Here is a 12,504-nt window from a genome sequence, read left to right on the forward strand (position 1 = left end):
CTTGTCCTAAGCTTCTTGGATTTTAAGAAGTCCTATAGCTCAAGATCATCTGCATGCTTAAGGGAACCATTTGTGTTTTGTGGGAAGGTTTTGGGACAAAGTGAATATCTGTTCTCATTTATATACAAAGCCTTTCTTATGCATATTAATAGATAAGGCCTAAATCTGATAAGCAGGTTTAAAAAAAAAAAAACAAAACAAAAAAACAAGCTAGTTTCAGTACATTTTGAAAGTGGGAAAACGCTAGTACAAATTTCAGGTTTCTACTTATTTGAATTAAGGAATATACTTACAATAAGTAAACCTATTAAACAGTACTCATGAGATAAGGTGGGTTTGAGGTTTCTGCTTTGATTACTTCAAATACTCTAACAGTTTCAATGCCACAGCTCCTCACTGACCTGCCGGAAGATTTTAGATAAGGCTCTTAATCTCAATTTACTATTTGTAAAAGAGGAATAAACACATGCATTACATATCTACCTTTCAGAATGTTTGGAGGCTTAGTTGAATATTACCTTTCTGAATTTCACAGAGAAATAAAATAATTCCAGACCATGCTAAAATTATTAGAAGAAAAAAAAAATCTTTCATTAGTTACAAATGTTTGGAATAACAAAAATTACCTTTGAGGACTCGCAAGTAATATTGAGTTTCCAGAATGGACAAAGCCTATCACACTGAGGACACATGATGATCTTGCCACCAATATCAGGATGACAAACTTCTTTGCTAAAGAAAAGAGAAAAATAAAATTTTTAAAAATGTTAATAAATATGACTTCCTTTCTAGCAGCATAAAATCAAACATCCATTTGTGATAAGAAAACTAAATTCTCATAAAACTAGGAAAAGAATTGAACTTCATTAATCTAATAAAGGCTGCTACATAAAACCTATAAAAAAAACCCATTATACTTAATGGTAAAATGCTAAAAGTATTTCCTTTAGATCAGGATGAAGTGTCCTGTTATCACTACTTCTTTTCAGTTAGGGCCTTGCCAGCACAGTAAGTCAAGAAAACCAAAGATAAGATGCTGGACACAGAATCGGTATTCAAAATATACATAGGGCCAGTAAAAGGAATTATGTCCCTAGAGATCTGCAACAATAAGGACTTAATCGTTTTAAATACCATCTTTAAACAGCTTAAAAAAATAAAGAGCCTAGGAATAAATCAAATTCAAGATGTATAAGATTTATAGGGGGAAAATGATAAAACTGTTCTGAACGAGTGAAAAAGATCTATATGAATGGACACATCATCATGTTCATAATTTGGAAGACTCAATATCTGAAGATGTTATTCGTCCCCCATTTGAGCCATAAATTCAATAGAAGGGCAAAAGGCTCAGAACAGTCAAGACATTCCTAATGAACAAAGTGCTACTGACATAAGTTAAGAAAAGCTGAGCAAGAAAAAAAAATAGAATTCATAAACAATCTTCTACATATTCAGAAACTGACTTAGGGCAAGGCTGGTCCAGCAAACCAGTAAGGTGAGAAGTGACATTTCAACAAATGGGGCTGCTGCAATCCAATATCTATATGGAAAAATGAGAAACTGAACTCCTAAATCCTATCACATGTAAATCAACTCCAAGTAGAAAACAGGAATGTAGCAGTAGAAACTTGTTAAAAAAAAAAAAAAAAAAGGAGTTGGGGTAAGAAATTTCACTAATGAGAAACCAAAAAGTATAAATCATAAAGGAAAATACTGATATATTCAAAGTCGTGTAAAAGTGAGAATTTCATTAAAAGACCGTTAATGGATAATGGATGAGAAGAAAAAAACAGCCACAAACTGGTAGAAGTTTTGCAACACATAAAAATGACAAAGGACTCTTCACTAGAGTATTTAAATAATTCCTACAAATAAGAAAAAAAAAAAACTAACAAGCTTACAACAGGTTGTAAACTGCTCCCCTTAGGAGAAGTCATTAAGATGGACTCCTATGTGAATGGGACTGGAGTTGCAGAATTTGGTAGCCTTGCAAATAACTCAGTTAAAAACAAATGGGCAGGGAAAACACTTCTAGGATATCTGAATAAAGATCTTGGAAAACCTGCTCCTTCATAAACACAATGAGAACACTGGCAAAATTTGTCAAAAGTAACCTCTGCAGAACTCTGGAAATTAAACAAGGGCTTACAGAAATCTGAGGAGTAAAAACAGCTAACTCTCCATAAAAATAGTGAGCTTTGTCACCTTTTTACTTGACCTATCCCCATCCCCATATCCTTGGCCTAACGGTGGTGTTATTAGACAATAGCCCCATGACCATGGTAGCATAGCAACCACTGAAGGAGGCAGAAGTGATCTGAAGCTACCAAAAACCCATCCCCAGAGAACTGTCACTATTTGATGAGTCTAGAAGCTCCCTGGAAAAACTCCATTCTCAGGATTTGTCATTTTTGACCTGTCTCAGAGCTCCTACTGTGCCAGCAATCCTATCCCCAGAGGGTCTGTTGAAAGCATTAGCAGAAATTATTTAACATTACAGCTGCCCAAGACAGCAACACCAGTAAGGGCTAACAAGGTGCCCACCAAAAAGGAAATTTCCTAAAAGGAAAAATTGGGAAATGAGGTATCCATGGGAGATTTCAAAAAGTTCTAACAAATTCCTAGGATTGTAGAAGGCCATGTGCACATGTAGGACCGTGCAGGTGGCCAGGAAAGACCTGAGAAAACCTTAATCCCTACTCTCTGGTTGGCTTTGAGGTTCTGCATAAGCAGGAAATAAAGGCTAAGGAAGAAGTGCAAACTGCCCACTAAAGTGCTGGGGGCATTCCCCACAGACACACACAGAGTCACCTGGCAAAGGCTCAAATGACTGGTTCCCAGCATTTAAAGGAATCACTATCCCTTAGCTGACAACTAAGCTTATTGAATACAGACTTCATGGCCATACACAACAAAGAATGAAGACTTTACAGAATTTGTCCAGGAAAGTAACTAAGTAAGTGAACAGCAACGGTGGCAGTGATGACAATAGAAGCAACAACTGCAAAGAGAGGGGAAAATAGGATTTCTAGATCTGCCACATTATAAAATTTAAAATGCCCAGTTTTCCACAGAAAATGACGAGATACACAAAGAAACAGAAAATTTTGGTCATAACAGGGGGGCAAAAAGGAGTCAATAGAAACTGTCCTTGAGGAAATCCAGAAGTTGGACTTATTTGACAAAAAACTTAAAATAAGCAATTAAACGTATGTTCAAAGAACTGATACGAATTCTGCTAAAGAATTAACTATGTGAGCATTGTACCATGCAGAGAATATCAATAAAGTTGTTAAAAAGAACCAAGTAGAAATTCTAGAGATACAAAAGTATAATTAAAATGAAAAGTTCATTGGAGAGGTTCCTCTGCAGATGACTGGTAGAAAAAAAAAAAACAACAGCTAATTCAAAACTAGGTCTATTAAGATTATTCAGTCTGAGTAACAGAAAGAAAAAGGAATGAAGAAAAATGAACCCAGACTCAGAGACAGGACACCATCAACAATACCAATATACACATAATGTGAGTCCCAGAAGGGAAGGGAAGGAAAGGAAAGAAAGGAGTTAGAAAGAATATCTGAAGAAATAACAACTGAAAGTTTCCCAAATTTGATGAAAACGTTAATTTGTATATCCAGGAAGCTCAGCAAACTCCAAGTAGGATAAACTCAAAGATATCCAAACATACGCACATCAGACTCAAGGTGTCCAAAGAGAAGAACAAAGAGAATTTTGACAGCAGAAAGAGAAAAGTGATTCTGCATGTACAAAGGGGTCCTGAGTAAGATAAACAGTTGGCTTCTTATTGGAAACCATAAAGACTAGAAGGCAGTGGGGTGTTATACTCAAAGTGCTGAAAGACTGTCCACAAAGTATTCTGTATCTAGCAAAACTATTCTTCAAAAAATGAAGGAGAAATTAAGACATTCCTCAATAAACAAAACCTGAAAGAACACGTTGCAAGCTAATGTGATCCACAAGAACTACTCAGGAAAGTCCTTCAGGCTCAAATAAAAATTACTAGACAGTAACTCAAACTCACCTGAGAAATAAAGAGCACTGACAGAGGTAACTACACAGGCAAATAACACAGTATAAATATATTTTTGCATGTAATCATTTTCTCCTGATGTAAAAGACAGTTGCATGAAACATTAATTATAAAACTATGTTGATGGGCTTATAATGCATAAAAGATGTAATTTGTATGAGAATAATAGCGCAAAAGAGTGAGGAGGGAAAGGACCCATACCAAAGCAAAGTTTCTGCATACTACTGAAAATAAACTGGCATTAAAACTGAATGAAATTGCTTTACAACAAGATATTAATTATAATCTTCAGGTCAACCACTTAAGAAAATAACAATCACAACAAAAGAGTAAAAGAAACAACAAAGAGGAATTAAAATGGTATACTAGAAAATATCTATTTTACACAAAAAAAGATAGTGATAAAGAAATAGGGAAGAAAAGACCTGAGACAAATAGAAAATAGCAAAATAGATGTGAATCCAATTTTATTAAAGATTACATTAAATTTAAATGAATTAAACATTCCAACAAAAGGCAAAAAAAGAGAATAGAAAAACAACAGAAAAATCAACAAAAGTTGGTTCTTTGAAAAGATCAACAAAACTGACAAATCTTTAGCTAGACTAATCAAGAAAAAGAAAAAAGTTTCAAATTCAGAAGTGAAAGTGAAAGGAGAGACATTAATATTGACCTTAAAAAAGTAAAAAAAAGATTATAAGGGAATACTATGAGTGATTATATACTAACAAATTAATCTAGATGAAACAGAATAAATTCCTAGGAAGACGTAAATAATTGAAGCTGACTCAAGAAGAAAAGAAGAAACAGAAAGTCTGAATGGATCAAGAGAAAGTAAAGAGATTAAATTAGTAGTTTAAAAGAACAACAACAGGGGCGCCTGGGTGGCGCAGTTGGTTAAGCATCCGACTTCAGCCAGGTCACGATCTCGCGGTCCGTGAGTTCGAGCCCCGCGTCAGGCTCTGGGCTGATGGCTCAGAGCCTGGAGCCTGTTTCCGATTCTGTGTCTCCCTCTCTCTCTGCCCCTCCCCCGTTCATGCTATGTCTCTCTCTGTCCCAAAAATAAATAAAAAACGTTGAAAAAAAAATTTAAAAAAAAAAGAAAAAAAAAGAACAACAACAAAAACTTCCAGTGAAGAAATGCCTAGCCCCACACGGCTTCACTAATTCTATCAACAATTTATAGAAAACTGACACCAATGCTTCACAAACCCTTCTAAAAATAAAGAGGTGGGAACACTTCCCAATTCGTTTTGTGAGACCAAAATTACACTGATGTCAAAGCCACACCAAGACATCCCAGGAAAACTATAGACTATTATCTTCTATGAATAAAAATGCAAAAATCCTCAAAAAAATACTAGCAAATCAAAGCCAGTAACATATAAAGGATTGTGATCAAGTGAGATGTATCCCAAAATGCAAGGATAGTTCAACACATGAAAATCAACTCATTTAATACACCGTTTTAACAGAATAGCAAGAAAAACTAGGCATCCTCAACTAGATGAAGAACATTTATGAAAAACCCACAGCAAGTGTCATCCTTACTGGTGAAAGACTGAACGCTTTCCTTTTAAGATGAACATTGTACTGGCGAATCTAATCATGGCAACTACACAAGGAAAATAAACTAAAAGCCTCCAGACTAGAAAGAAATAAGTTAAACTATTTCAATTCCAGATGACATATAGTGTGTATTAAAATTCTAAGAAATGTACCAAAGAACTATTAAAATTAATAAGCCAGCCCATCGAGGTTACAGGACACAAAATCAATATACAAAAACCAATTATATTTCTATACACTAGCAATGAGTAATCCAAAAGTTAAGGAAACAATTTCATTTGTAATAGCATCAAAAAAGAATAAAATATTTAGAATAAATCTGAGAAATGAAGTGTGAAACTTATACACTGAAAAATACAAAACAGTTTGTTAATAGAATTAAAAATAATTTAATGCAATTCTTGCTTTTTTTAAAAAATGGACAAGCTGATCCTAAAATTAACATGAATGTAAGGGATCCAGAATGGCCAAAACAATCTTGAAAAAGAAAAAAAAAGTTTTCAATTTCAAAACTTACTAACAAAGCTACAGTAATCAATCTCGTGTGTATTTGCAAAAATACAGATCACACAGACATACAGATCAATGGAAAAGAATTGAGTGTCCATAAACTCTTACACTTATAGCCAACTGGTTTTTTGACAATGGAGCCAAGACAATCCAATAGGAAAAGAACAGTCTTTTTAAAAATGGTGCTGGGACACCTGGATATACACCCAGAAAAAATGAATCCTAGACCTAAATCTATAAAACTTATAGATGATAAACACAAAATCCTCATGAATTTGGATTACAAAAGCTTTCTAAGATATGACACCAAAAGCACAAACAGTAAGGGAACAAAATATTAGGTAAACTAAACTCATTGAAATTAAAAACGGTTGTGCTTCGAAGGACACCACCAAGCAAGTGAAAAAGGCGATCCACAGAACGGGAGAAAACATTTGCAATGTATTTGATAAGGGATTTTTATCCAGGATAAGGAACAGTTAAAAACAGACAATAAAAAGACAACACAACTAAGAGAAGCAGAGGAGGAAGAGACGTTTCTCCAAAGATATCAAGTGGCAGATATGCACATGAAAAGATGCTCAACATCAGAAGGCATTAGGGAGACACGAACAAACCCATAATGACCAAACCATGTTATACCCACCAGGATGACTAATACATATGCATTTTTAAAACCCAGCAGAAACAAGTGTTGGTGAGGACGTGGAGAAATTGGAATCCTCATAAACTGCTATTGCAGATGTACAATGGTGCAGTCACCTCGAAAAATATTTTGGCAGCTCCTCAAAATGTTAAACATAGAGTTCCTGTGCATTGTTGCAGCAATTCCATTTCTTTAAAAATATATTCTCAAAGGAACTGAGAACATATTCTTCTACAACAATTTGTACATGAATGTCCACACCAGAATTAGTAATAATAGCCAAAAAGTGTAAACAACCTAAACTGACATGGGTGAATAGGTAAACAATATGGTATGATCCACACAACGGCATATTTGACCACAAAGTGGAATGAAGCACTGATCGAAGCTACAACATGAATAAACCTTAAAAAGCGTACGCTAAATGAAAGAAGACAGTCACAAAAGGCTACCTGCTGTATGGCTCCACGTATATGAAATGTCCAGAATAAGCACGTCCACAGAGACAGAGAGTAGATTAGTGGTTGCCGAGGCTGAGAGAAAGGGGGTTAGGGAGTGACTGTTAATGGGTACTGATTTCCTTTGGGTGTGATGAGAATGTTGCACAATTAGATAGTGGGGATAGGTGCACAACTCTGTGAATGTACTTAACACCACTGTACACTTTGAAAGGGTGCACTTTACGGTATGTGAATTCTATCGCAATAAAGCTGTTATGTTTAAAGGGGACATAAAGTTCAAACAGAACTTTTATACAAGAGGAAATACCTATAGTGTCCTCCACTTACACATACATATTTTCAAAAGCACACAGAAATATATTTGGTAGGGAGACAAATATATGTGATAAAGAATATACAGTCTATGTAAAGGAATGATAAAAATCAAATTTTAGGGTAGTTCTTATTTGCAAAGTGCAAAGGGATGGAATGCAGTCAAAGGAAGCACTTTGCTTGGGTAACGGTATCATTCTTTTTCTCAAACTGGTGAGAGATCATTATTCCTTATACCTTCAATACATTTTCTATTCCTGGGAATCTACTCAGCATGGAATAAACTTAACTGAAAATATTTAAATGCATATACTTGAAATACTTTAAAAATATTTCATACAAGTAATTAAAGCCCCCAAAATTCTGAGCACAGGGAGTTATCCCCAAGACCCTCCCCCTGGATTTCTGTAAGTTCAACTGTGTGAAACTGTAAGAAACACATGGTGTGACTGTCAGGGTGATTTTATAAAATGAATTGTAATGAGAACAGCCACAATGCAAGAACCTTGTAAAAATGCTACTCTTGCACTTTGAAAGTATATTTTTGAGATGGCTTTTTTTTTTTTTTTTTTTTTGGTTAGAACAGTATATAAAACAATGGAGAAGCCAAAGACAAATTTAGGCAAAAGGTATCAAAATTCAGCCTTTGGCCCTGAACTCTTATTTTCAGTGAAGAGATAAGAGTACTTCAAAGACCATCTGCAGCTTTCTAGCTAAGAAGCCATAATAGGTACAAAACGCTCAGAATTCGCTGTTAAATAGAATGGATAATTATGCCTATACATAAGAGCTGCCATGTAAGCTTCCTGCCTCGGGAGCCAGGCTGATATGCTTGGGGCTAGAAAAATCTGGTCATCAGCTAGCTCATTGCTGGTGCCCAGAAATTTTGATCTGGCTGTCAGAGCTGGAGAGAGGCCAGGTGAACACAAGAAAATGCCTGGTTCAGTACTGCATCCCTTCTAAAGGTTGAGACTACCAAAAGCAGAGGAATAATAACACAATTCAGAATAGTAATGGTGATACTCAGTGTTCTGGCATCCATTTCCCTTTAAACAGTGCAGCTGGTATTTTAATTCTAACATCAAGCATAAACTAATTGTTTATCACTTGTTTTTTTCCGTAACACTGTAAGGGCTAATTTTCAAAAAGTAAAACAGAAACAAAAGTACTGTTTACTTGAATTTTTAAACATCTATTTCCTAATATATATTAAAAAGTTATTTCTAAAAAAGCACAAAAACACCAATTTTATCAAGTTTTGCTATTGAAACCCTGAAGAAATCAAAGCTGCTCTTGGCTCACAATCTGTAGGGCTGAGTGAAGCATTCCTCTGGGGGCCAGAAGTTCAAGGACAATTCTCCTTCCAGACCGCCTCTCTTTTTCAAACAAAGTATTGTCTTAAAAAATTGGAATGTTTCCTAAGGGTAATATTCCTGTCAGAAACTGGGCTGCATTATCTAAAAAAAAAAAAAAAAAATTTCCACTTCACTTAGTTATTATGCTCAGGACAAAAGGGATAGATCATCCAAGGCAGTAAGTGCTCTGTGAGGAGTTTTCTTTTACCAAAAACAGTCTAAGACCCTGAAACTAATTTTATGTCCAATCAACTTTTCGGCAGGCATGGTAACAAGGAATAAACACGACTTACCTCCATGTACAGTTGTTCTGATTAACATATCCGTAGAGAAAGCAAGCCACTCCCACTACCGCTGCCAGGAGGAGCATCTGAGTGTAATATCCCAGCCATGCAAAGTAGATTCCAATCTTTTCTCCATAATATTTCCTGAAGACAGAAATTGGCTTTAGAAGTCACACGGAACCCCACTGCAGGTTCATTCTAATATTAATGTCGGATTTTAAATACAGGAGGCTTTAAGCTCAAACTTCTTACTTGATTCATGCTTAAAAAATATTCATTTTCATAGAGACCCCAAATTCACTAGGAAACAAGTATTTTACATATCATAGAAGTACTGATCACTGGTCAGATTGGTGAAGCAAAGTTAATTAGAATAGGGCAAAGGAAGGAAAAAGTGTTAAACGGTGAGCAAATAGAGAACGTTACCGTCGTTCTTTGTAAAGACTATCACATTTGACACGTTCTCCAAAAGATTATTTTTAACATGCATGAAACAAGTAAACATGAACAATCTGCTCCCAGTTACCGGCTTTTGCTTATCTAGGCAACCTCCTTGGAACAAATGTAATGTAAATCACAAATTCTAACAAGAAAGTGACTGATCAGTCACTAATAATGACTGAGGAATCCCCTGCCCTGGACTCCTTACATCTAGCACTTCCATTTTTTCTAAGTTTTAAAAACTGGTCAATGAAAAGAGGCCAGGGAGGCACAACTGGAAGAAAGGATGCAGGGCATGAAGTAGTGCCTGCCACATTGTTCCTGAGAGGGAGACAGTTTCAGTTAGGCATAAAGAAAGTGCACAGGGGCGAGGAGAGCACAGTGAGGTGATTGTTTTGGTGACTCTTGCTGATGCTTTCTTAGACTGATTCTCTCTTGGCTCATTACTGGTCCATACAAGCTGTAGATTTACTTAAGCTCTTAGCTTACTTAGAGGCCTATGTGAGACTTCCAGTTCAGTATGGAGCTGGGCTGAGGTCCTCGGACTTAGCCTGGTAGGGACTAAGCTCTGAGAATAACCTGGAGTCTTGGGGGATTTCACACAGGAACATCTCTGGGTTGAACCCGTGGTCACAGGGAAACTGTGAAACTAGCTCCATAGGTTGTAGCCTGCCTGAGTGTAGGCCACATACCTGGCGATAAGGAAGGGCTGACACAGACATGGAATCAGGAGTCAGGGTGAACAAAGCGTTCCATTTTTATGTGACTGGGGCTTTGCCGTCTGGCTCAGAGACTGAAGGCAAATGACAGGCTCAGGGTAGTGCCTGAGAAAGAAAAGCTTGGCAATGGGTTTGTAACATCTTGGCTGTTAGGCTTTCTGAAATATGCTCTTATCAACCATTCACACTGGAAATGCCACATTTAAAAGTGGAAGGAATCTTAGAAATTACTGGTCCCTTGGTAGTAAAAATATTCTGCCTCATACAGAGCTAGTAAGGCAGTCCCTGCTTGTATACTTACCGTGACAGGGAGTTCATTATTTCTAAATGCATCCACATTATATTGCAGGAAAGAAGATCAGAAAGAACTTTTTAATCTCAAACAGAAACCTGCCTCCAAGTTCTTGCTGAAAGGCTAGGTATAATAAGGATCCCTTCAAATGTGATACTCTGATCATTATCTCTCTCTGCCAAAAACATCCCAATTCTTAACACCAATTTCTAAAAACTGAGCTTTGATTTTTTAATCAGAGTTATAAATATATATTCAGTAAGGGCCAAATTGTTCTAGTAATTGTCATGGCGGTTCATTGCTTAATTTTCTGTGTACTCACCAACAATTCAGCCCTAGACTTTTACCTAAGGTGTAACTTTCTCAGCACATTCAAACATATGAGGTAGTCGATCAAGTTTCATCTCCTTGAGTAAATCCCATCAGATCCTCTCCAATCTGGATTAATGATTCTCTAGCCCTGCCACAGAGCTGTCACCTGGGATCTCTCTGTTCCTCTCTCATGCTGGGAATCTGTTTACTAAAGCCATGTTTTTCTCTTTCTTGGTGGAGCATTACCTTGCACATTTAAATTGTGAAAATTCATTGCACTTAAATTAACAGCTTGACCATACGTGGAACTGGAAAGTGAAAAATCAACTCCCTTGGAAATTTGAAATTACTGCTCTTTTCTTCTACCTGCAGTGCTGTCATTAAGTTCAGTGTTATTTTGAGTCCTGCTCTTTCAAATGAAGCCTGTTTCTCTTTCTGAAGGTTCTCAGGATCTTCTCTTTGTCGTCAGTGTCCCGAGATGTTATGGTGTGGTGACTGGCAGGCTCTATTTTTATCCTCTGGTCTCAGTACTCAGTAGGATCCTTCCACCTGGAGACTCATCACATTTACTTCTTGTCCTGAGCGTGCTATAAAGCCACATACACATGAGTTGTGTCTTTCCCTACTGTTAGCTTTATTCATTATAAAGCAGGATTTGCACAATTGTAACAGGTTCAGGACTCCAAACTCAATGACATTTCACTATGCATTTAATTTGGCTCCATACATGCCACATGGGACAAGATACGATACAAAATCACACAGCAAACAAGATACAATGAGGGTGAGAAATTAATGAACCAAATACAGTCAGTCCGTGAGCGCACAGTTGAGATGTGGACCCAGCCCCTCCGAGTCACTTCCTGCTTCTTATATGCAAGCTGAGGAGGGTCTTTGTTATGTTCAGAGACCAATGGGCCCATTGCCTTTCAAATGTGGTCAGGCAAGGAAGAGTCCAAATTTGGAGAATCTGACAGTTCGCTGCAGAAGTTTTCCCTTTTTAAAGGAGTATAATCAGTCTTTTGAGCCTTTCCAGGCCTCTTCTGGTTCTAGTGATCATCAGTTCTTGGTTCTTCCATCATCTCTTGGCTTTGCTAATTATTGATTCTTGGTACCACCAGCATGTCCTGGTGCTGTCTATCCTCAGCTCATCACCTTTGGCTGTCTTCCTGATTCCCGACATCATCGCTTAACATGAGTGACCCCATCATGCTCTCTATAGTTAATACAGTTCTTCAGACACCTGATTTCCTCCCTACATTATCTCTGTTCTTGTTCCTACTGCTATTATTTGTTCACTGCACGTCCTGATCTTTTAATTTTTCACCCACCCCTTTATTTTCTATTTCTTTATATGTTTGCTTTATATTCTGTACAATTTCTTCAACTTCATTTTCTAACACTGCAATTGGGGTTTTTCTGATCTATCACATTTTTAATTTCAAGAGTTACATTTTACCTTTGGAATGACCCTTTCCTATACAACTCCTGTCTTTGCATTACGAATATCACAGCTTCTTTTTTCACTCTGAGGGTAAAAATGGCAGTT

At 36.7% G+C, this 12,504-nt stretch overlaps 1 protein-coding gene across 2 annotated transcripts in view; it reads right to left on the reverse strand.

Moving 5' to 3' along the window:
- ANO6 (anoctamin 6) overlaps positions 1-12,504 on the reverse strand; it is a 196,606-nt gene that overhangs the window by 48,548 nt on the left and 135,554 nt on the right. For both annotated transcript variants that reach the window (XM_058743042.1, XM_058743044.1), the window contains 2 exons: positions 9,201-9,335; positions 627-732 (listed from right to left, as the gene is read on the reverse strand). In XM_058743042.1, the coding sequence (XP_058599025.1) occupies positions 627-732; positions 9,201-9,335 (241 nt within the window). The remainder of the gene's footprint in view (positions 1-626; positions 733-9,200; positions 9,336-12,504) is intronic.

This window comes from Neofelis nebulosa, chromosome 8 (genome assembly GCF_028018385.1).
Source record: "Neofelis nebulosa isolate mNeoNeb1 chromosome 8, mNeoNeb1.pri, whole genome shotgun sequence".
In the NCBI taxonomy this organism is placed as follows: Eukaryota; Metazoa; Chordata; class Mammalia; order Carnivora; family Felidae; genus Neofelis; species Neofelis nebulosa.